This window comes from Lonchura striata, chromosome 11, assembly GCF_046129695.1.
Source record: "Lonchura striata isolate bLonStr1 chromosome 11, bLonStr1.mat, whole genome shotgun sequence".
NCBI lineage: Eukaryota > Metazoa > Chordata > Aves > Passeriformes > Estrildidae > Lonchura > Lonchura striata.
The window spans coordinates 4,686,848-4,712,515 of NC_134613.1; the positions used below are offsets into that span (position 1 = coordinate 4,686,848).

The 25,668-nt window shown below is 36.8% G+C and overlaps 1 protein-coding gene across 1 annotated transcript in view; it reads right to left on the reverse strand.

The window, feature by feature from the left end:
* Positions 1–4,175: 4,175 nt before the first annotated feature.
* NRG4 (neuregulin 4) overlaps positions 4,176–25,668 on the reverse strand; it is a 46,127-nt gene continuing 24,634 nt past the window's right edge. The window contains exons 2-7 of the mRNA XM_021546784.3: positions 21,097–21,270; positions 20,075–20,130; positions 16,064–16,157; positions 8,299–8,448; positions 4,503–4,582; positions 4,176–4,410 (exon numbers count right to left, since the gene is read on the reverse strand). Of these exons, the coding sequence (XP_021402459.2) occupies positions 4,394–4,410; positions 4,503–4,582; positions 8,299–8,448; positions 16,064–16,157; positions 20,075–20,084 (351 nt within the window). The 5' untranslated portion in view covers positions 20,085–20,130; positions 21,097–21,270 and the 3' untranslated portion in view covers positions 4,176–4,393. The remainder of the gene's footprint in view (positions 4,411–4,502; positions 4,583–8,298; positions 8,449–16,063; positions 16,158–20,074; positions 20,131–21,096; positions 21,271–25,668) is intronic.

Sequence of the window (25,668 nt, forward strand, 5' to 3'; positions counted from 1 at the left end):
ACATTTGTAGGGCCATTTAATTGATATTTTTCATTCCTACCACCATTTCAGGACAGTGCAGGGTATTATTCTAAAGAGAGCATACAGCTACAGTGAAAAATTGGAAACTCAAAGGAAATGCCTAAGAGAGGTTTGGATTATTTGGAAGTGGTATCACCTGGATACTTAGATTAGAATTAGCAGCAGAGGAATAGCTAATTAGACTTCTTTTTCCAAGTGTTTTGATAATTTAGGTGAAAAAAAAATATTCCTACACTGGGATATGTGCTTCTAAATGCTTTTGAAATACAATGTATAAATTGTCATCATTACATCTCACTGGTATATCTTCCCTGAGCAGGTAGCATAAAATTCTGAAAATAAATGTTTCAGAGATTCACATCACTGATTCAGTGGCAGGTCTTGTCACCTTCCTATGATAAATTTTCACAGCTATAAGAGTTAGAAACAGCTTTTTTTCTAAATAAATGCATCTTAGCTGAGTTGTCAATATGGCAATAATCATCTCAAAAGAGCAACTCTCCTAGAATCTTCAGAACTGGTGAAAATATCTGAATGGCAGCAAACTCTGTGATGGAGAATGTACAACATAGATTAAAGTGATCCAGCCCTCTAAAAAACACCCAGATTTTTACAGCCCATTGTGGCCTGCACAGAAGTTTTAGATTAAATACTAGTTGCATTGAGAGGATAATTTGAAAACAGTCTCTTTTTAATGTGCACAGGAAAAAGTTTTCAAATGGTACAGAAACTCACACAGAGATGCATTAAAAAGTATTAAAAATTGGTTGTGGCTTTAATTTGGGGACCAAAACCAGCAGTATCTTCTGTTATTTCAGGTTCTGCAGCTCTAGAAATGGTTCCTGCTGAAAGGTTTAGTGGAGTGTCAGTGGCTGTTGGTGTTTCACAGGGTTTGTATTGCCTGCTCTGCTATCATGAAATGGATCTCTTGCCTTACATACAGATCGTGTTGAACAGGCTACAGTCACCAGGAGAGCAAGAACAGACTTGGATAAGCACAAGCAGGGAACTGACTCAGAATAACAACAATTTCTGCTGTGAGAAGTTCTAGCCCACATTTCTTCCTGGCTTTCCAATTTCAAATAACTGAGTTACACAATCAAGAGTCTCTCTATAGCTCTTCAGAAATTCAGGGCCAGAAGGAAAATATTTTCTTTTAGTGCGGTAAATTTTGAAGGAGCTGTACAACATTGACATTATCTTTAAAATGGGGACTACTATCAAATGGACTTCTGTTGGTTTTTCTGCCTAATAGTTAACATTATCAATCACAAGACTATGTGGCACAGAGAAATCCTCATTTTCTTTGAAAAGCCATTTGACTTTCTTTAACCGTAACTTTAACTGCACTTTGCTCCAGTGTTTGTTTGGGCTGAAAACAAATTTATATTAAGTAACATATAAGCATATATATAATTTATAGGTCTATAAATAGATTTCCTGCTAATGGCTGTCAGTTCTGCAAGTGATTAAAAGGTTTTTGGAATACAGGATGAAGAGACTTTTACTACAAGGTTCTGGTAGGATAACATGATCCCCAGGCATAAAAGAATTTTTGACATAACACTCTAATAGATTGGTGTGTACTCAATAGTAATGGAGTTTCTTAGCAAATTAGTCTTTTCCAGTTTCTTCCCTACATAACCTTTCAGCTAGTGGAGAGGTAATTTCAAAGTTATGAGATCTTCTCTTTCATGAAAATGGGAGTCAGACAGGAGAGAGCCCCTATTACTCACTCTTTCATAAACATGTAATAATTTTTAGGACTCCAACAACTCCAGCCACAAGATCTGATCCTTTGGAACTGGTGTTTCCTTAATTGCTCACAGAACTACTTCATTAATTTTGCAAACAATCATTGCTAAAGAGTGTTGCACTATTTTATTAAATTATATATAATGCTACCCTGTACTTTCGGTGACATTTGACCACCTGAAAATGAATTTGTAGCCTGATGATATTTTGATTTGAACATCATAGTCACAAAGTTTGTGAATTGAAATAATTTTAGAAGCTGAAATGTTCTCATGTGCAATGGGTTCGAGGCGGTCTGAATTGCTAATAGCGCTTCCTTCACAAATAACAGTGATTCCTAAATCAGCTTGTTCACCTTTAAACATGGGGTCAGTTTACTCAGCCCCACTTTTTGTAGTGGGGAAACTATTTGTTTCCCAAATAGTGCACACAAGCTCAGTAACAATGAATAATTATTCCATGTATGTCTAGAAAGCTGAGAGGATTCCGAGAGCTTAGACAGACAGTCTATTTATTTCTTATATCTTCTATTAGTATCTCCTTCCTGAATTGCAACTTAAAATGATCAAAAGTCTTTTCCTTCTTCAGTGGATACAGTATACCAAACTGTGAACCTGACTGTCTTACGATCAATAACAGAGCAAAGTGATCTACCAGGTGTCATCTCTGATAAATTTTAACGGAGGCTGTGCAAAGTCCTTCAGGAAATGCTGAATCTGTTGTAGCTGTCATTGCTGCTACACAGAGCTTGAACTCTACAACAGCGGCCTGTCCATATGTAGAAAAATAACTTCTATCTTTCCTAGCCTTTACAACAATTTTATCAGTTTTCTTCAGCTTATCTGCTAAAGATTTGAAGTTCAGAAAATAACATGTAATGATTGCTTAATTTGGGGAGAAAGTGATCTTCTAGAGCTTTATATAACTTAATCTCTGGATCAGGTCCTCTACCTGACTTGCTGTCCTCAGATTGTCCTTTCACTGCCAAGCACTAACTTGGACTCTGACCTCTCTGACAGGAGTTTTCAGAAGGTAATGAATTATTCTGGTTTGTGTTCTAGTAGCCATTGTAACATAATTTCTCTTAGACTTCTCACCTTATGCACTGTACCCAAGTGCCTTTTCTTCCCTGTAGCACTGTGCTTTTTTCTACATTGATATAAAGTATACACTGCTTTTTCTGACACTAGAGCATGTAGTAGACATCCTAGAAATAGGAGTTTAGTCAACATTTTCTCTGCACCTATGTTTTTATACATATTTAGATTGTTTCTTTCAGAGATAAGAAATCTCTGTTCTGAATTTTCTCTCCTTTTAATTCATAAATTTCCTCAGTTAATCTTCCCTTCAATAAATACTTATAAATCCCATATAATCACCTCCTTGGTAATGTGCCACTATGGAAACATATCTTGATTTTTTTGCTGGTTTCTACCGCCAGTGCTAGAAATAAGTTGAAAAAAAATTGTTCAGTTCATATTTTCCATGCCTCTGACTAACCAGGCATCCTCTTTGTGTTGTGAAGGCAAAAAAAAAAAAAAAAAAAGACATGGACCATGGCAGATGGCCTCTCTGTCTGAGTAAGAGAATCCTTTAATGGACCAAGGTGTGGCATATAATCAGTGTGATCAGCAGATGCTTATGTGAATAAAAGAAATAAAACTTCGGAGAGGACAGCATTTTTTCAGCCAAGATACCTGTCTGGATAATATTTTGTGTCAGAAATTGACCTGACAAATAAAATTCCTGATTTCTGCTATCTGAAATATCAACTGGAACATTCAAGGTAAAGTTTGAATTTCCCTCAGTAGTGAGATTTTCAGAAGAAAGCCAGCCAAAATTAAAAACTATGAAGGAAGATATCTTGCTTAGTATTAAGAATGTACACCATACTCTGCCTAAAAAACTTTTTTTAACCATTATCAAGCTTTTTTCTTAATATTTCTCTTTATTTGAATTAAAACTGTGTGCCAGGAACCTGGGCAATAAACTACCAATGGTACCTTGTGCTGATGTTGTGTTACAAGATTAAAAAAAAAAAAAAAAAAAAAAAGTAAGTATTAGCTGGGAGAAAGATAGGAGGTTTTCCCCTACATCTGGTAAAGGTGTCTGAAACAAGCCAAATTCTGGACATGTATCACAAATATCAATTTTGAAACTATTGAATCAAGACAGGCTTCAGCTCCTCTGGTGAAATCCTGTGAAAAATGAAAAACCACTATCAAAAATTCATAGTATCATCTCACGCTAAAATCCTGTGATATCTCAGATTCTCTGTGCAGTAAAATAAATATTGTATTTTATTTATTTCCTATGTAGTAAAACCCAAAATTATCTCATGCATCTACCTGTGCATTATTGAAAACCATAAAAAAAATCTCACAGAATTCAAACATAAATTATAGTGATTTCTGTATAATTGATACAGTTTTAAAAGTACATAGAAACTCCAGTAAGTGCAACTGTTTAAGTCTTAGATGAAGTCTTCTCCAACATGTCAGCCTTCTGTTTCAGTCAACTTTCTTCTCCCATCTTGCTTACCATGTCACCTTCTACAACTTAGATTCTTAGGGTTGCTCTGCATGTTGGTTCTCCACCGTTCTTCCACTCTAATTCTTTAGGCTGTTGTTATTTCTGAAAAATAAAACATGTGACTTTAATTAACAAAAACTTCCTCCCCCGCTTCCCTTGTGGAGTCTGGTCATTTAATTTTAAACTGTACTCACTGTTGCAGCCATTGCTGCTTGTAGTTTCAACTAGGTTGGCACCATACTCTGAAGAATTTGTCCTTGGAATAGAAACTTTCCTGACCGTAAAAAACAAAAAGGAGACAATAGAGAGAGAGAAAAATACACACAGAGTGAAAAATGTTATCAAGGAAGAGACAAGTTAATGGAATGAATGATTTTTCCATTGGAAAAAGTGAATGGATCTTCCCCAATTACTTTCTACTTAATACTCATTTTGAGAAGCATGTGTTTGAGAGAGAAGAACAGAGATCAGAGGGCAGTACAGCATTTGGAACTACCTGGCTTTGCTCCTGAAGGTAATGTTCCTGTTTGTCTGATTTCTTAGGTCTTTATTTAAACAATTAGTAAATAGCACAGAATTATTTATCAATTCTCTTAGTGTTTGGAAATGATGTGTAATTTTCCACACTTTGTTGAAGAGGAGCAAATCTTGTAAGTGGAGCTGATCATTTGCTGTCTAGTTCTCTTTCTTTTAATAGTAATCAGACATCTGCTCTCTTGAGAAGAGTCATGAGCTATTCTCTGTTCTGTCCAGTTTGTGTCCTGGGGTGATGCGACTCCTCCACAAAGTCTGTTGTCTTGGACAGCTTAAATGGCTTTATTCCTAGACCCTGTTGTTTTGGCTGTCTGAATTCTTGTTCATCAATGTTACACTTACTTTACAGGTCATTTGGCATCTTAGCATGCATTTACAATGAAATATAGAAATTAATTGCAGATTTATTTCAGTTTTCCCTAGGGTTTGCTCTATTCCTCTGATCTATATGTGTGGCATTTAGGCTTCTCTATTGCTTTTAAAGAAAAGCTGGCTCATGTGGCATCTCTTCTCATACCTGTCCTATTCTTCTTCCAGTACAATATGTTTCTGGAGGAAGAAGACCAGATGGACCTGGTCTGATAGGTGAATTGCTGGAAGCAGAATATGCCATGTGTTCCTCAGTAGCAGTAATAGCAGGGATTTTTGTACACTTCTCTGTTCTGCCCATGTCACAAGGCCAGGCTTTATCAGCACTGTTTGTTGGAGAGGGTGGGGGATTGTTTCAGATGGAGAGCAGATAGATCTGTGTTTGCCCTGCCTCCATGTGCTCTGCATACTGGAAAAAATACATCATCAGCTGATAAAAATGTGATGACTCAGTTAAATGCAAAAGGAGAATTATTTCCCACTGTTCACTCAGAGCTTTCACGTGCAGCCCTACTCTTTTATGGATTACTTTCACTGTAAGTTATGATTTAGTTTCATAAGCAGAGAAATGAAACCTCCACCCTTGTATGTTGAATGGATTTGTTTTTCGGGAGCATGAAATGCACTTGCACATGCTTGGTCCTCAAATCTGCCCCAAATGGCCTGAGAGAAAGAAAACTTGGAAAGGAAGGGAGGTATGATGATACAGACAAGAAAATAGAGCACTGAGTTCTATATTCCAAAAGATTTGATGTATAATTTTAGGAATTCAGTTTCCTTGTCCTGAGCTTCAATTAGTTTTTTAGAGGAAATTAGTATTTCCTCTTCTGCACCCCTTCAGATTACCTTATAGTTTATACTAAAACCCCACTAGAACCCTCTGCTGAAAAAGCCATGGAAATGCTCACTAACACAGTATCAGGGTAAAGGCTGATACTTGATCCACAATCTGCTCTCTGATTGTGGATCAAATGTCATTGTTAATGAAGTGGAATAGTGGAAACTTTAGCACAGTATGTCTCTTAACATTTTAAACTTAATGTATCCTGTCAGGAGGCCAAGTCAAACTCTCAGCTAACCTTTATAAGCCCCAGCTCCACCCTCTTCTAAGATATAGGTGATAGATGCAGTTTGAGAAAAACATCTGGATTGACAACAGCTCTTAGCAATAATGCTCATTCACTCAGCTGAAAAGAGATGAGTAGATTAAAGTATCCACTTGAGACTCCTCATGTGTTGGTCGCTTCAGCCAAGAGATAAGGATTTAGAGATGTAAAGTGTTTCATTTATAGATGAGTTTTCTAGCAGATGATCATCCTACATCAGCCTCTGAAGTGTAAAGGTAAGACAATTTTAGCCAATTAGGTTCTTTTATCTGCACTAAAGAAGTTGATAACAATTTTATGAGATTTCCCAAATTAGTCTGGTGTGTAAGATAGGGTTCAAGGGCAACTATGTTATAACTGAGTTGTTGCCCTTTTTATTTTGCTAATAAAGAGGCACTACTACTTGTTCTGCCAGTTAGGTAAAGAGTGAGTAAAGAGAAGTTGATGTTCTACCTGACTAATAAAAGAATTTTCACAGACCTGTCATTGCTGTCACTCTAAGCTTCTGTCTTTGGACCATAAAACTCAATAGATTGTCTCCAGCTTTCCCCTAATTTTACTGTATGTGAAAGAAAAGGGATCTTTTAACACATTACTCTCTGAAGACTGTTTTTTCCTTTTCTCTGAGACAATTTTACTTCTAAAGAAATACTGTCTGTATCTCTATGAGACTCGAATTAATTTTTCTTAAGTTAGTTTAAGTTGTATTTTGTTCTAATAAGTTCATAGTAATTTGCAAATGTTTTTTAGCAAACAACTGCTTTGGCATTCCATGGCTAAGCAAGATTAATTTAATTAAAATTGCTAATCTGGGGGATGTCCTTTACAACAAGGGATTTTTTATACCAACTGTTTTATCCAATGCTCTCTATCTCTTCTAAATACATTCAGCTGTGAGAGAAGCTGGCATTCAGTGGGTTTCCATGACAGCAGCTGAGGTAAAACTAGACCAGCTATTCCAAAGGTCGCTTATTGAAAGGCACAGATCAGAAAAGTTGATTTAGCAATGTGACCACGGGAGCACAAACAACAGAATTGCAAGAACCCTTGGTTATCATAACCAAGGAGAAATGCAGTATAGGAGGAAAGAGAAGATTCTGCAAGTCTGTGAGTAAAGAATTACAGGGGCTATAAGGTGCCTTATAGAGATGCATAAACACATATTATTGGTATACGGCAAAGTGAGTTCTTACAAAAAGTGCTGTACTCTAAAAATAAAGAGGGGACACAGGTGCAAAATAAAGAAGGCATTGCAAGTGAAGATGATACATTTATTTGGGTTTGGTATAGGTGTAGTGATATATGTACAGCATCAAATAGTTGCCTCAATCCCAGTAACTCTTTATGTGTTTTCATTCCAAGTCCTAATATGTCTAAAATGCTACTAAAACCAACCCTGCAGCACTTGCTGTCTGGCACTGACATTTGTCTTCTAGTCAAACCTGGATCATCCTGAACAAATTAGTTAGCTCTCTGAGTTGTCCTAAATGCTAGTAAACATCTACCTGGAAGTATTCTTCAATTTCATTCTTTCCTTAGTTTTCCTTTTTAGACTGGGAGTGGTAGAAGAATTAGGAGCTAATGGCACCAGCTGCTTTGGTTACCAATTCAGTAGGATCAGTTTCTGATCCCTAAGCACTTTGTTAATTTGCTTCTACTTCTCAGTCTTTGGACCACATAAGGTAGACTAATGTTTTAAAATGTTAGCACTAACTCTAGATGGACTGTAAAATCTCAGATAGGGGTGTATTTTTTACAAAGCAGCTGTAAGTAAGAGCTTAGAAATGACACTGAGAAAACTTCAAGTCAGGAAGTAAATATTACAAGCAACAAGTTGAGACATCCCCATTCATTATGCTGAATAACCATACAACCTTATGGATAATTCATTACATACTTTTACATTCAAATAATTACTACATGATTGTCAGAAGAAATTTCTACTTGATTGAATAGCTTCAGCCTTATGAATCACTTTTACCTGCAAAGGAAGTAGAATGCTCCAATTGCAAGAACTCCTAGAAGAAGAAGGGAAGCCAAGAAAGTTGCAAACAGGTCACCTTTTGTTTGGGATTTGATGCTGGGCAGCAAAACTTCCTCACAACGAGCTCCTGTGTAATTCTCAATACACCTGGGAAACCAAGTTGTATTTGGATTAGATGGTAGCTTGTCATCTACGATGAAAAGCATAAAAGGCTTCTTCTGGGTAGAGAACCTGTGATGACTCAATTCAAAAATTATATTTGCTTCACAGCAAGTTTTGTTACAGAATTTCCTCTCACCTGATTATTTCTGGAACAAAGGGAATTAGGCATGTTGGGCATCAAGTTTACATTCTGATCCGTACTGCTTTTATATATTAAGTTTAATATACTCATCACTGACAGATTTAATTAATTAAGCTACTTCTTTAGTGTTAACTGTGTCATCCCACTGATTCTCACACAGTAGTCATGCTTTCTTTTCCCTGTTTCAAGTAATTTTCTGGCTTCCTTTGTTGAAGATGGTAGTGTCAGCTAAAGACATCAAGGACATGAGAATTCATTGAGACACAGTACAACTTAAACTGTGAAAGTAGTTTATGCAGTGTAATAATTTGTGCCAGAACATGTCACATGCTAGGTGAATAACCCCCTCTTGGGGAGAACTACATAGAAGTCTTCTCTACTATGCTTATTTTATGTGTTGAGCTTCTTAAGACTTCTTCTGAAGAAAGGATTTAAACAAATACGATATTTTACCATGGTAAAATGATATGATGTTTTAGTAAAAACAAATAAAATCAATGGCTTAGTAATTCCTATTCAGCCAAAAATAGGCAGGTTGAAGCTAATCTTCATTTGTTTTGCACTTATTCTGCTAAGTTTTCTTAAGGAATTGATTTCATTACAGAAAATGGAAAGCACTTTTTTCAATATCTAGATCCTGTGTGTATTTTTTATATATGTAAATTTGCTTCTTTCTATTTGTATTACTAAAGATCTTGCTCCTTCTTGCTATTTCTGGCACTGAAGTCATAATAATCTGTGACATAAGCAATTTCAGGCTCCAGCTGAGAAAAATGGGCTAAACTCTGCAACATACTTGAAATTCTCAAATGCCATTGGCAGCTGCAAGGTATAATTTCAGATGAGGGTAAGAAGGTGGAGAGGGGAGGAACTGCAAAAAAAGAAGTATGCTTAGCATATCTAACTAGGACCAAAGGTTCCCTGTGAGTTTTCTGACATGATGCCTGATGTGACTCCCACTACAATTTCTGTAAGTTATGAACCAGTATTTCAGTACTGCTGGCCTAAACCACTGCACAAACAGTTAGTACCCTTTTAATTCTTTGTCTTTGGAAATACAGAAGATTTAGACACTAAAAAAAGACATCTAATTATCATCATATATTAAAGCTATGCAACTGATCAAACAGACAGCATTTACTAAGGACAATCTGAGGCTTTTCAAAGTCATGATGTTTCACTGCTGGGAGAAGCAAGGACAGGCAGACGGCTCTGATTGCTTGAGATAATGTTCCAGATATTTATTCTAAGTGTAGTGGCTTTTCAGTGGCCTATTTCTGAAATACTGTAGAATACTTTAAGGATAGAAGTGTAGTTTGAGTGGGGCATTGTTCTCTAGCAAGTGAGAGAGAAATGCTTTGGAGAGCTGAATAGAGTAACAAGAAAAGAAAATGGAAAAAGAAATTTATAGGAGTATTCTTGAATAGCAATGAAAACTGGAGAATAATGCAAGGCTAAAATGATAGAGGAAGAAAAAAGTAGGTTTTGGCATCAAATTAAGGCTCATGGAAAAGTTCTAAAGAATGAGTGTAAAGGGAGTAAGTCAGTAGCCTAAAGAGCAGAATAGAACAGGAGGAAGACAAGACAGTCACAGCTGCAGAGAGCTGCATAGAGGATCAGGTAAATGGTAAGGGTTACTGAGCTGCTGTGATAGATGAGAGTGAGTTGGTGTCAACAGTGGATGGAAGCTGTATTCATGTTCTGCAAAGACTGTAGGAAAACAATTGGGAATGTGTTGACAGCACAGCAAAAGGGTCACTGAGATCATAGCACTTCCTACAAAATAGAAAACAGAACCAGATGCTTAAGGGGGTCAAAAGTCTTTAAGAGGGAAAAGAGCTTGCAGGCCTAAGATTGTAAGGGTAAAACTATAGTGATATGGATCCAAGGTTATAGCAAAAAGAAAAAAAAACTATACTAAAGAAGCACATGCCAAACTTAAGACATCCTGGATGCTGAACCTATTAATTCTGCATGGTTGTAACAAAAACAAGTTATAGAAATATGACTAGCTAGTTTGATAGTATCTGTTTAAAAGTGAGGAATGTATTAGGGATTATAAAGCTACCCGTCCACTTTCTCTATGCTGGCCTGTTGACACACTTGCTGAAAGTGATTTTGTGCTATCTAGAAAATGCTGTAATGTAACCTAAAAATTATGTAGGTTTTCATAGGAACAAGAAAATTAAGATGAGATATCTTTGGGAAACATTTAAATAATAAAATTATAGCTGATGTGAACAAGCTGTGCTACAGCATTTCTGAAAATCCAGATGTTCAGATATTTATTTGAACAAGTTTTTATTGCTGTCACCTTTCCTGATGTACAAATAGGTAAAGGCCTATGTTAAAGATAGAAGCAACTGATGCTTTAAGACAACCAGGAAAGGTTTCTTCTACAAGTCCTTGCTAAAATACGTGAGAAAGAAACTAAGCATACTTCAGTAATTAGCAGTGGAATTCTCTCAGAAGACCTGCTTATCCTGTTGCACTAGCAAAGCTCAAATAATTTCAGTGGAGTTACATATGCAGTGACTGCAAGCAAGACAGAACATGGTCTCTAACAAGCACATGGGCTGTGAACATACCCCAGAATGATGGTGTCTGTATAGTCTCTCCTAGAGGCAGCCAGTCTTACTATACACAGCCTTAAAAGTCAGCAGCAACTCCGTTTATGGATGCCTAAAAGCAGCACACAACTTAAGAGCAGTTGTTGACATGGCAGGCACTGGTGTACCTGCACTTGAATGAGCCGGGGCAAAGCCCAGAGGACCAAGTGCAGGCTGTAGTAAGGAGGAGTTGCACTCATTGAGTTTGTGTTCCCTGGCCAGGTGTTGCTGTTGTACATCACCTGCATGCTGTTACCCTGCTGTTGTTGCACGTGCCCGGTGCTGCCTTTAAATGGCCCTACTATGCAGCATTCCAGAGGTGATTTTTCAAATGGAAAAAAGGTCTTTCCCCCTCTAAGAAAATTGAATTTCTAATTCGGAGTTGAAAGACAGCAGCCTTCAATGTTTGAGGAAAATCTGTGACTAAAACCTCCCATTTTCATCTGGCATCCAGATTTCTGCTCTCCTAGATAGCTGCACACACATGCACACACACCCACACCTCTTGTCAGATGAGATGAGCCAGCCTTAACCATTGTATACAAATGTCCTATAGGAGCTCCAGACAAAACACTAGCATATGGAAAGAAACCTATAGAATCTTTCAGCACAGGGTATTAATCATGTCAGCATCAATGCAAGGTGGAAGAAAATAGACTGCATTGGATCAGATGTCAGGAGATGACCAGGGGTCTGCAATTACATTGATCCTTTACAATCTATCGGTAACTGAAACATAACAGCCCTGCAGTAACACGGGCACCACTGCTGTCTCCTCTCAGATGCTGTTTGTTGGACAGTGCAAATGATCCTATGGCACTGGGACTTAGGAAGAAGGTAAAGTTTCTTTCTTTGCCAGACTCTAAGGTGGACATCATAAGGAAGTATCTGATAGACTGTAAAAGTAGGAAGTAAAAAAATGGAGTCAAATATGCACACAGATTCTCACTGCTTTGCATTATACTATCAGGGTGTTGACTTCAGTTGTCATTGAGTCTTCCTTCAGTCAGGAAAATTTTGGATACTTCTTGGTATAAATACTACTTCCATGTAAATACAAAGCTCTGAGCAGAAAAAGACGAGAAATAATCTGCTTGTCAATGCAATTCAGATTTCATGGCGGATAGCTTCAAAATCAACATAATCTTCAGTCTGTAGCAGACTCCTAAAAGTTCTCCTAATACATTCGGTCTAAGAACATCTAGTAAGTATGAAAAAGAATTTAGAGACAAAGTGAGTAAGCAATGGCAAAGTTAATTGGACATCTAAGCAGGTTTTTAAAAAGTTTTGCATTTAGAGAAGTTTCAAAACAGTTACTCTCTATACACAGAGAAAAATAAAATGGAGAGAAGTTGAAAGAATGGGTTATTCTTCCCTAAAAGAATGGCTTCTTCTCCCCTCCCTTAGTTATGTGTTTGTATGGGAAGTTTTCCCTATCTGGCAGTTATATTAATTCAGATTGCTAATACTTTTCAGACACATAAGAGTGTGTTGCATTTTATATTGTATGTCCGATTAAAAAGAAATCTTAATTATTGATCCTTTTAGCCATACTTTTGGTGTGAATTCTAACTTTTGTTACTACCTTTCAAGCCAAAAGCAGAATTGAAAAATACTAATTGAACAGTTTGATTTCAGAAGAGCCTGAGGTACATTAAAATGTAATTTTGGAGGCAGAGAAAAAAGAAAAGCCCAAATTACTGGGAAGCCCCTCCCTGGCAACTTGCAGGGTGTATATTCTGAAGGCTGAAAGCACAGCAAGTGTATGACTTGTGGGGATGTCTGAACCAGGGAATGGCAGAGGGCCAGGCAAGGAGGGAGTGTACAGAAAGTGGCAGAAGGAATTTGCATGGGATTTACTGGATTATCATAGGAAAGGTGGAGGAGAGATTCCATTATGATGGAAGCAAAGGAAGGGAAAAAGGAAGAAATATCCATGAAGATATACAGGAATTTCAGGGAGAAGATTTGCAAGGTCTGCCTGTGTCTCTTGCAATACTTATGCCTCAGCAGAGTAGGATCCCTGTCCCAAAATGAGAGCATTTACTGTTGATTTCTGTGTGTACTGCCCTCTGGAGCAGAGCTCTGTGCATGTTGTCTTATACCATCTGTATTTTGCTTGAAATACAGAAAGAATCCTCTCAGAAATATGCCACGTGTAAGAAAAAATGGGAGCACCAGAGCTTCCCCTCAGAAACCAAAATCTTCACTTAATTCTGCAGTGCATTAATTAATTCTTATGGGACAGCTGTGCATCAGGTGCTGAGCCAAACAGCTTTCAGCCTTCATGCACCTGAGGCAGCTGCTTTTCCATCCTCCTCTGTCCTGCTGCCTGTTTATTTAGTTCATTTGAGTGTTCCTGGGTTTGAAGCTCATCTGGTTTATTGTGACAGGTGTGCTTTTTACTGCTGAGAACATGAACTCCTTGTTGGGAAAGCAGTGAGGGAAGATGGCAGCTGAGCAACCACATGTTTTAATGCATGTCAGCTGTATTTAAAATCTGCTACTGTTGCACATGGGGGGGGGGGGGTGTCAACTAATGTTCAACACGTATTAAATCTGTGCCTTGGATAAATCTATTTCTGAATGATAAAAAAAACCCTGACATTCCAAAGGTAAACAACAGTTCTTCATTTGTATCATGCTACAAAACACATATTTCTAAAAAATGATATATTTTTCTTGGTCACATGGTGAAATTACTTCCAATGATGTTGCACAGAGTAACTCTGCTGAGCACAACACATTTGTGTGACTAAGTACCATGTCAAGGCAAATGTGTTTTAAGGTATTTTTACAGTTTGCTAGTCTGTTCTTTCTCCATCTCCTCCTTTTTTAATTAACAATCATTCAGCCCTTGATTCTAAAAGTGATTTGAGTTTTCTTTCAATAGGACATGATAATTTGAGAACGCTGGGGAGCTTTGGGTGGGATTTGGCAGAAACCTTCCTCAAAGAAACTGTGCAAGTCTGTGATGATGCCAGTCATGAAGTTCCAAAGCACCAAATATTTTCTGAATTCTGCTGAATGGTAATGTATTTTTCCTGTTGTTTCTATTCACATCACTGCTGATTACTAAGATATCTGTGTGTAAACAAAACCTTTCTCATCTATAATTAGCCTTCTCTGACTGATTAAGGAACATGCTTAGAATGAGGATGTGCTTAAATAGAATGCTGCTATTTAAACCCATCTAACTTCATAATCAACCACTAGATAGAGAAAAAATAGTTGATAATTTAAATGCTATAAGATTGCCTGAGTATAACAAAAATGTTCTTAAGATGTTACTTTTCTGCTTCAGCAGATTATAAAAACCTGTAGTACCTGAATTGAAAATTACTTCATTTGGAGCTGTTAAAGTGTAAATTATCTCTGCTGACTAGTTTGTGCTCCTGAAGAATGAATTTTTCTAAGTATTTGTTACTTCATATTTATAGTCATTGCACTGAATACATCTTTCTTGTTACACAGTCCAGCAGTAGTTGAGAGGGTGCTTTGAAATTGTGTAACTGCTGCTCTTTAGTTTAACCATTCATTTTTCATTTATGTACAATAATACAGAATTCCTTCTAGAAAAAAAAGACATGTATTTCAAAATGTTTTACTTTTTTGTGTAGTATTCCTTTTTATATTGCATAAGCTTGCAAGGTTTAGCACATAGAATAAATCGTCATACAGCACTTCAGAGATTTAATCTCTCTTCTGGATCTGATTCGTTGTGACACTGAACAATGACAGTGATATGCTGTGTATATTTTTCAATGAGCATTTACCACAAAATTGCCTCTTTTCTCCCTGTCTAAATAAATGAGTTTATGTGCTTGAGTTTAAGTATTCAGATTGAACTGTCCCAAACAAAAGGAAGTAATATTTTAATTAGGCATCTGGGAAAAGATGTTGTTTCCTTCTTCAACTTTTTTATCCAGTTATCATTAGTTATAGCTCAAGGCAGAAGAGGAAACAGAAGTTGCCATGGAAGAAAAAAGGTAATATCCTTAAGTGTTATTTAATATTTGTCTGAATGCCAATTTTTTTGTTAAGCAAACCCATTAAATCAACCATAATTTATTTTGATGGATGATAACTCAGAATTAGTAAATGCAGGACCATGAAAAGTGGCAGTTTTATTTAGCATCTTATGTCTTGTAAAACCAGAGAATAAAAAGATAGGGCAGCATTTATGCAGGAAATGTATCCACATGCAAAAACAGGAACTGCTTGTTTTCCTGTTTGCTGCATGGGCTTCAGAAGGAAGAATGGTTCTGTTATGGAGTGGTGTAAGAAGGATCTGTATTTGCTGCCTTGATGTTTTTTGTCAAGTAGTCTTTGGCTGCTCTTTGAGCATTTCAACATGATTTGAAGAATGCAGTAAGTCTTGAATTACATTCTTTTTTTCCCCCTTAAAAGATTATATTATTTTTTGTGTCTCTGCATTTTGTTCTGGTCAGGTCATTTTATATTACAAAGATTTTTGCAACATAAATAATTTGTAAGAAAAACTGTACTTTGACTTTCTGAATGCCTTTACCACAGTTTATATTCCATGAGGCAAGGGTATTTTGTTCCTTCTGTATTGTAATGAGGAAATATGGCTCTAATTATAGATATAATCCTGAATGCATACATAACTGAATACTGTTCCACCTGACAAGAAAGTATACACCAAATATACACATTTATTTTTCTCATATTGCTATGTCTCTGTAAACTAGGTAAGTAATAGGTAATTGGTATTTTCTTTTAGATAATGCTTTAGCAGTGATTCCTTAAAGAGGGGAAAATGGAGAAATAGTCTTTAGACAGCTACTGTCCAATACTTAGACACACAAACTTTAGTTTCACTGACCTGCAGAATGGACTGGATACAGTAGGAATCATATAACAAATCCCTCCATTTAGGCAAAAAGATCCATAACTGGTGCCACAGAGTTCTTCATGATCTTAAAAATAAGACCAAAACAAGCACTGAGAATAATAGACTTTAAACCAAATAAACACAAAAATAAATTACCACACAAATGAAACCTGAGCAAAAAAGGTTTGGGTCTTGCCTTCCAGGCCAGCAACACAGAGCATGATTTTGCAGAACTGTTTAATCTTACAATATGCAGAAAAGATCAAAAATTTATCACTGTATCAGACGTGAAACAGCTAAATTAGATTAATAAATCAAACTCTCTCTTGCAGTGAGAAATTCTCCATTTCTTCTTTTGCCTTTCATGACCACTCACCATAGTGAGTACAGTGATTCACATGATGACCTATATGAAGTCTGGTTTGTCCTATTCCCGTGGCACAGTTACCAAGTTACCTTTAGCTTAGTTGGCTCCTGCAATAAAGTCAGTCAGGCAGATGCACCCAGTCCCAGGTAAGGGCCAGGACATTCTGGGCTGCATGAAATCTGAACTGTAGCACACTGGGACAGCCCCACGTTTCCCCATCCCGATTCTCAGTGGCCAAACCAGGGCACAGCCTGCAAGCACACACTTATGTACAGGGTTGCTGGCTACAATATCATTTCCACAGATCTAAAAAAACCTTTTTCCTAACTCAGTAGGCTTCTTAGATGAATTCTTAATTTGTTAAATATAATTAGGCATTCTAATAACACCCCAAATGCAGGACACTAATGTTGGCACTTGTAGCAGCACTTGTCCATTTTGTGCTTAAAAAGCACATCTAACTGTACCACTTCACTCTTCCTGAAAGCAGTCTAAATTTGGAAGTTAGACTGAATATATTTATGACACATTTAATACATCAATAACTCTTTTCATATATACGCATCTAATATTTTTATATATTTCGTCTATCTTATGAAACCACAGTGTCTCAATCAAAATGAAACCAGTCCACTCTTCTGATATCACAGGGGTGACAGTCATGTGTAAACCTCACACTTTAGGTGTTCTTGCTGTTATTTCTCCCAGAAGATCTGAAAACCAGAATTCTGCTGTGTCACTATTTATGTAGAGAAGACATATTTTATACGTAACATAGAGTTAAGAGGAATCAAGAATTTTGTTTTCTTATTTGTCTCAAGAAAAAGAGTTAGGGTTCCCCTTTATTCCTGCAGGGAAAAAAAAAAAAAAAGTAAGAAGTGTGGCTGTAAGACATTCTACCCTAGAGAGACCTTCTACAACTTCTTATATAAAATAAGCCAGGCTTTTCTAAGAGTGGCAGAAATGCTCAGCTACTTCCACCTCTGTGCAACCAAATCATTGTGCATCCTGCTATCCTCTAGGCCAGCTCTACTAATTCTACTCTCCCTTCTTTTCCTACATTCTTCCATTTCTGTGACACCATACTGATTAGAAGCATGAGTAAAGTCCATACATTATTTTACGTTGAAGACAGTTACACCCCAGGGCCCAAGAGGAATTCAGTTTTGTGTTCCTGTTAACAAAGTGCCAGCATCCAAATGGTAACTGGACCTTCTTGCCTGTGGGCAGATAAATTAGGAAGCTGGAGGAGGGGAGAAGACAGGCTGGAAAGATTGTTAATTTCTGACCTTGTTGCACAGAAATGTGTGTTCTGTCCTACCTTGTTAGAAGTTAAATGGAAATTTATTTTAACTCTGAAGCTTTCTGTGCTTGTCTGCTGGCAATTAATTTACTGCAAGTTCACAATTAAAAGACTTCTAAAATTATTTTGTATGGGTGACTGTACAATTGCAATAGGAATAAAACAGGAATGGGAGAAAACAAGGAGGATTTTAAACAAGAGCTACACCTTAGTTGATTCTAATCTATTCAAACATAACAGTGGACCTCCTGTGAGAGTGTTATTCAGTTGAAGGCTACATCCTTCCTTAAATGAAGAGAGGGCACTGAACACATCAACAGTGTATCCGAATATCTATACAATTTTAAGAATCAAGTGAGTAAAACAAAACTCTCAACTTTGACCTGCTCTCAAATCTTTTAAATGTCTGAGGGAGTTAACTGTTGAAATTCTAGACAGAAAAGTAAGATGATAGAAGGCAGGCCCTGCAGAAAAATGCTTTTGAACAGCTCATGAAAAGGTTTCAAAGCATTTCTCAAATTTGTTAGCCTCCTTAAAATCCGTCCTTGTTAGTTCTCTTTCTTCATCTTTATGCAGAAATAGACCTGTCTCACACTGGCATAGGGGCAGAGTTCTGAAGAATGCTAAATGCCTCGAGTCATTCAGGCCCTGGAACATTTGGGAGAATGAGCACTATTAAGGTGTGATCTTTGTATCAAGCACCAGCTCTGCAGCCCAACCAGACGTTTCTGTTCTGGCAAAATATCTCAGGCACTTTCTCTTATGTCTATTAGAGAAAAGTGAGAGAGGTGGAAAGAAAGAACAAAAAGTTCCTAGGAAACCTTTGAAACCTTTTTGATTGTAATTACAGACAATTTTTCTATAGGCTTTCTTTCTAGAGATAGACTTCTCTTCCAATAAGGGGAAAATTGTAACCTTAATTTTAGCAGTAATGAGAAACTTGAAAAAACCTCTATGGCCACCTTGATCAGGTACTCTTTTTTCCATCCAGTTGTGCTTTTCATTAATTCTATTTTGTGTTTTAATACTTTGCTACTGATTAGTAAAACTATCTGAGTGACACAGTATAACACAGATGTTAGAATTATGAAAGACAATCAAAGAAATTCAGGAAGCTTTAACTCTAGGAAAAATATTACTAACAAATTGTAATTTGCTACAATACAAAAATAGGTATTATTGTACTCCACACCTATGATATTGAAATGCAGTAGCTTGTTAGAAATTTCAAAGTTACAGTTCTGTATTTGTAGACAGGAAAGCATGAAAGCACCAGTTTATCCCTTTAAATCAATAGTCAATGATGCAAAAGAGTATGCTGGAGAATCAGAAGGGGTTCAATAGAAACCAAAACCCAATTACATTAGCATTGATGAATGTGTTATGATTTTTCATGAGGTAAGTCAATACATTATAATAATCTGAAAATGCAAATTCTATGCTTTGAAAGTCAAATGTATAATATAGTCAGACTCCATAATGAAGATAGGAAAGTTTAACAAGTCAAGAGATGATGGGCAATTAAAAAAATATAAAAGATTTAGCTTTGAAATTAATAGAATTCTATCAATGTATGTTGCACATAACATATAAGTATGTATTTTGATAACACCCATGTGAGAGATTAAATAGAAGTAGGACACCAAAGTTACTTCTTTAAAAAGTTGGATTTTAGTGGAAGAAGTTAAGAGGAATAAAATGAGGTTTTTCTTTCTAATGCTAGACTGAATACTTAAAACTCACTGAGGTAATAGCAGCCTCTAAATACACTTATTCTTAATAATTATTTTTGAGGACATGCAGGTGTCCTGGTTTCAGCTGGAATAGAGTCAATTTTCCTCCTAATAGTTGGTACAGTGCTGTGTCCCTAAACTGTCTCATCTATTTGCATTTAAACTTTTGTGACCTGACCTGACTATGAAAAAAAAAAAACAAATGCAGGCTCAATACCATCTTCACCCCCAAAAGCCAGCTAGCCTTGATAATCCACGTCATCTCAGCTGTCTTGCCTAAAATAGAGGCTAAAATACTAGATTGCCAACACAAAAAAAAAAAAGAGAGAGGAGTGAGAAATGTTGGCAGAAGGTAAAAGGGAGCCTGATGCATGCTTCCTCACTTGTCAGCAACTTTGGACTGCACAGTAACTAATCACAATTTGAAATATTAGGATTGATCAAAGCAAACAAACACCTCCTTACAGGATTTATACCACTGACTGGTAAACTCTAGTGAGGGATGGCATCTCTGCAGAGCAGTTGTGACAATCTCAGTGGCAGCATCAAAATCAATGCAATTTTAATGAACTCTAAAGTAAAGACTTGGAAGAAATTACCTGTTCGCATATTATTCCAACAACAATTTTTTGTTCTTGGTCAGAGGCAACAGCACCTAAAGACAAACATGTAAATTGAGCATATAATTTTTAAACCTGGTGTCTTTTTCCCCTGAAGAAATAGCTATTGGAATGCAACTTTCAGTGTTTCTGCTAAGACATCTGTTGCACTCTAACAGTAAAGTACTGTAATATGTGAGTTCCATTAATTCACAGGTAATGGCAAACATTCAAGTCTGCTGTCAAGTTCAGCGAATCCCTGAAGGCAGAGTAAAACTAAATTCAGACTAAAGCATGTTTAAACAATGAATACTTTTTAAAAACTGTCATGCTTATTCAGAATTGTAATACCTGATGCATGTAGGCAGTCTGATTGATTCTGGCTAGCTAATTAGATTGACACTTGCACCTTGAAAGACACTGCACACAACTGAACCATTCCTCAGACTGCTGATTACTCAGGTAAAATCCTGGTTGGTAGAATTCTTCCATTCCAGAAACAAGAACTTTCTATTTTGTCATTTCTCAGAGTGAATATGTGTTTTTCTTGAGTGTTCCTTGTGTCTGGATGTCAGGTGAAATTAGTAATATAAACTGAATTTTTAGAACTTGCACAATGATTTTAAAAATCTACAATAGAAACTCTCTGCCTGGACAGAAACCAATGTTCACTTGACATTGCTAAAAGAAACTTACTCTGTAGACATGCCAACTCTATAACCATCTATCCTAGCTATATTCTGTTTTCTTGTTGGGTATAGTCAAGGTTTAATGTACCAAATAGGTTACTGAAGAAGTCTAACATAATAGATAATTTTCTCATGTTTGCTCTTTCTATCTTCAGAGTGTATGCAAAGTAAATATTTAAGCAAACTGTCCTATATTGGAAGCAAGATTTATTTTTTTTTAAACATTAAATTATCAAATAAAATAAATTATCAGCTTTATGAGAAATAGTTGCCTATACTGCCTCTACTTTCTGTAGAGGCCCATTTCAAAAGGTGTAATGAATTTGTACTTACTTTATAAGTAGATGGTTCTGGTTTTCATGGGACCTCGGCGGGCTTCTTTAGCTTTTTAACTGTACTGTCCATAGAAGACAATCTGAACTGGCAGTTCCCTGTGATACTGGGCTGTAACAGCAAGGTCCCCACCCAAAGGCGTCCTCTTGAGCTGGCTCACGGCTACACTTTGCTCTGTGTACAGAACCAAGAACAATTAACACAGCATGTGGCACAAAGAAACAAATGAAGGGGTCACTTCAGAACTAAAGTCTTTTTTCAAGAGAAATAAATCATCCTGGAAATTCATTTTTCTAGTAGTCAAGATCTGGAATCTATATGTGCTGTTAAAAAGGTTTCCAGTTCATACTGTGGGTGAGGTTGCAACAAAGACAAACACATCTACAGGGGCCAAGTACAGAATAGGGTAACACCCCGTCATGCTCACAAGATTACTTGCATATTTTTCTAGGGTTACCAGCACTAGAGTTTATTGTTGAATTCAAAATACTCAGATAATGTTGTACATACAAATTGTATCATACATATATTTTACACAGGCATCAAAAATCTGATTTAAATTTGTGTTTTATTGGAGCAAGTAGTCTTTGGTCAATTAGTTTCCCTTTTCACAGAAAGCTTCAAAAAATTGGATAATATTTAATAACTCTCATAAAATATAGACAGGATATATAACCTAAATTTCATTACTAGCTCCTGTAGTAGATTTAATTAGGATATGAATTCTTGAATTGACAAAACAGCTTGAGTTTTGCTACTGCCAAAAGGAGATCTCAAATTAGCTCTCCTTCATCTTACTGTCAGTATGTACCTCAGTATCTCTGGTGCTGCTCCTGGTCTAAGTTTAACTTTTTCAGAAGATGCTTAAATCCAGTGATCTAGCAGAAAATCCCTTAGGGGAAGCTGATGGTTTTCTATTGCATCAGTGTGTTAAATGGATGTGCTATGCAACTCATCATCTCTTGGGACTAGGACTAATTGTTCCATGTAAAACAAATTGTTTATAAGATGAGTGTAGAGGGCAAGACAGCTTGAGGAAGGCTGTGGGACTACTAATTGTTTATTTTCAAAGTTTGTTGCCTGTGTATTCAAGGAAATAGGGGGTCACAAAGGGAGGAAGTGAAAATACTTCCTCACCCATGTGAAAGCATAACTTTATTTTTTAAGTTCTGATAATGGGTATCACAATATGGGTCTAAAGATGTTTTTTAAAGAGGGGTTGCTGACAGCATTCACAGCTTTGACTTTTTTGTTTTTAAGATTGAAAAGTACATCATTAGGTAATCATGTATTTAGATGTTTTTCTCTGAGGTTGCACTCTGAACAGGAGTTGAAGTATGTAGCAGTGTTCTAAAAAGAATGAACTGGACTCTCTATCGCATTAGATAATAAGATTATATATTTAAAGAAAAGGAAGCACTACAGCAGAAATTGTTCCTAATTGTTGCTAATTCTTGCTAAGTGTTGCTAATTGTTGATTGTAACTCACACCTGTGTGTGCACTGAGTTCATACTGGAATAACAAAAATCATCTGTGCACCTTTCCTGCACTTTTCAAACTGAGTCTTCCTCTAGATGCAAATACAGACTATGCTCACGGAAACTAAAAATTAAATTGTATGAATGCTCAAATGTTTATCTTCCATGTATCTTCGGAGTTTGTGAAATGTAACTTTGTATATCCAGTTAAGAGTATTTTAGTCTGAAGTTTAAATTATAGCCTGTTTTGCTGTGTGCCAGCTTGTTGAAAAATCTTATCAGTTCAACCTTTTTCCCTTCATCTTTGTCATCTAAACTGATATTAAGAATAGGAATGCATTCTTTGAAATACTTATACATGAAAGTGAGGTCACCTGTGTATACTGAGATACAGTGGAACAAGTCTTGAACTTGTTAGATTTGTCTTTAAATGAACCTGTCTGCTTTACTCCCCATCTGTTTAAATCAGAATCTGTATTGTCTCTTGCTTTTGTGTACTTTTACTGGTTAGCTGGCCTAAGCATCCACAGTACCTGTAAGTCCTAATGAGCACAGGCAGATAAGAAGCAAGCACTGAATAATGATCTCGACTTTGGTTTATGGATCTTTGCTATTCAAACATTCTTAAAACTAATCTCTATATAAATGCTCCCCCAAATTAAAGAAGATCGTTTCAGTCATGGGGGTATCTCAAATACACATTGTTTGTACATTTAGATTAAGTTGCACCTTACAGCTGTCTTTGAGAATAGAATTTTACTGCACTATGTATTCTTTCTAAAAATCAAAAAAGGTGAAATCTCATTGTGCCCCAATATTGAGCTCAAATATTTGGATTATGAAAACGGTGAAGGGGAAAAATCAAAAAAATTATGATTATGCTGATTAAATATAAATTTCCTACTGAGATGTCCTTGATACCTGTCAAGCAGTCAGTAGTCTACACCTCGTACTTTCTCCAAGAGCCAGGAACTGTTCTGAAGTTTTGTTAAAGAGTTTTTTCTCACCTAGGTATAACTTCTCATACCTTACAGTGTCAGAAGCTCACAACTGATCATCAGGCATCAGAAAAAATCCATCGAACTACCTGAAACTGATGCCTTGTGAAGGCTGGCCTAGAACAGAGGCTAGATGGAGTTAAAGAATAAAGCAGGGTTTTATTAAAATACCTCAGTGGATCTACCCTCAGCAGTACAAAAGCCCAGCCAGGGCTATGCCCAAGGTGAACCAAAACGGACAACTGGCCACCAGGTCTCTCTCTTTTATAAATTCTGGTCCATTTGCATATTGGAGTTAATTGTCCAATTCCAGCTTTAGCCCATGAAGTCCCATCCCTCTTGTTTTTCTCTCTTCAGTCCACATTGTTTATGTTCTTGGGCCTGAAATGTGGGTGGTTGTCCTTGGTCCCCAGCTGGAGCAGGAATTATTTTGTCTCCCTGCCCTGAAGAAAGCTCACCATCTCCTAATATGAAGCTCAGAACTACACACTAAAGTAGTACAGGATCTGAAAAACATAAGAGCTAAAACCTAAGGCATCAAAACAAATGAGGATCTCTATAAGAAGAATTGCAGGTGAGATAACAAATCTGTATAAGAACAGTGTTATACTCAAATTTATACACTGGAACTTCCTTTTAGGATGGGATAGCCACAGTATCAGGAAATTCTGACAAAAGACAGAAAGATAAAGCAGATGACAAATAGCTCACAAATATCAATGTGCTTTGGTTGACAGGGTAACTTTTTTTTTTTAAACAGTTCTTCAAAATTCTTTCCATGGCAGTTTTCTAAAATGATAACAAATGGCTGAGTCCTCTTATATTAGAAATCCCTACAGCAAAAATTTAGGTTTGAATTTAGGTTTAAAAATTTTCATTTTTATCCACTACAGTATGTCTAGGATTAATTATATACTAAAACAGGGGGTAAAGTTCCTGTCATGGTGTTGAAATTGAAATTTGAGACATTACAGTGAATTTCAGGGAAAACTTTCCATTGCCAAAATTTTCTAAGCAGCTTGCAAATTTCCATCTGAAACCCCAGTTCTATTGTATGAGATATTCATACAGACATTGGCAAAGCTACAAAGTTGAGGCTTCTGTCCAATGTAACTACTGTAGTCACATCACAGATTTGTAATTTTGAGATAGAGATTCCAGTTTAAAGCTTGTGTATTCTTATGTGAAGGGAGTTATTAAATCTTACAAGACCCTTGCATTAAAAAAAATCACTATCAGTCTTGGAAAACAACCCCCACCACTATTCTATCATTTTGTATGATTATTGTGGCAATTTTGCTTCCAAGTTTCATCCCTAACTCTTGTAAGAAATCAGCCAAAATGAATGCTACTTCAAGTTTGTCTCTGCAAGGTTAATTTTTATTGATACCTCAGTGGCAGATGCAGTGTCCCTCATAATGTCAGCTCTCAAATATCAATAATCTCAGGCCCAGTAATCAGAACTCAAAATATCCATATTACAGGTTAACATACAAGGAGACAGTTTAGCACATGTTGACACAATCAAATAGACCAGTGCCACTTAAATGATCTTGAGTTACTGAAAATCTATGTCTAGGAGTTTAGATATTTACTTTATGTGGCAGTCATCAGGAATCAAGTGTAACTATTCTTCGTAATAATGATTTTGATTTTTAAGATTCATCCAGCACTAATAGCTGGTTGCTGCTAACAGCAGCTGTTGCAAAACACAGGGAGATAATTGTCAAACCCTGAATTTCAGTCTCTTTTATTTTGTCCATTTAAAGCACCAAAGTTCTTAACCTTGAGGTGTTTTACTTCATTTTTTTTTTTTTTTTGTGCATTTAATTTTGTATTGAGTTAATTTGTTCTACTTAACCCACGGTTTACCACAGCAAACGGGTATTCTTAACTCTGCAGGTGTAATCTTTCTCAGCCATGCACAGGACAATCTGCTGAATCAACGTAATCCCTAATCCGCATGCCGTAATCCTGCAGCTCCGGCGCGTTACGCAATCGCGGCCGCCGGGCCGTGAGGGCGCGGGGCCGTGAGGGCGCGGAGCCGCGCGGGCAGCGCGCGGAGCGGCCGCGGCGCGCGGGCTCGGCCGGGCCC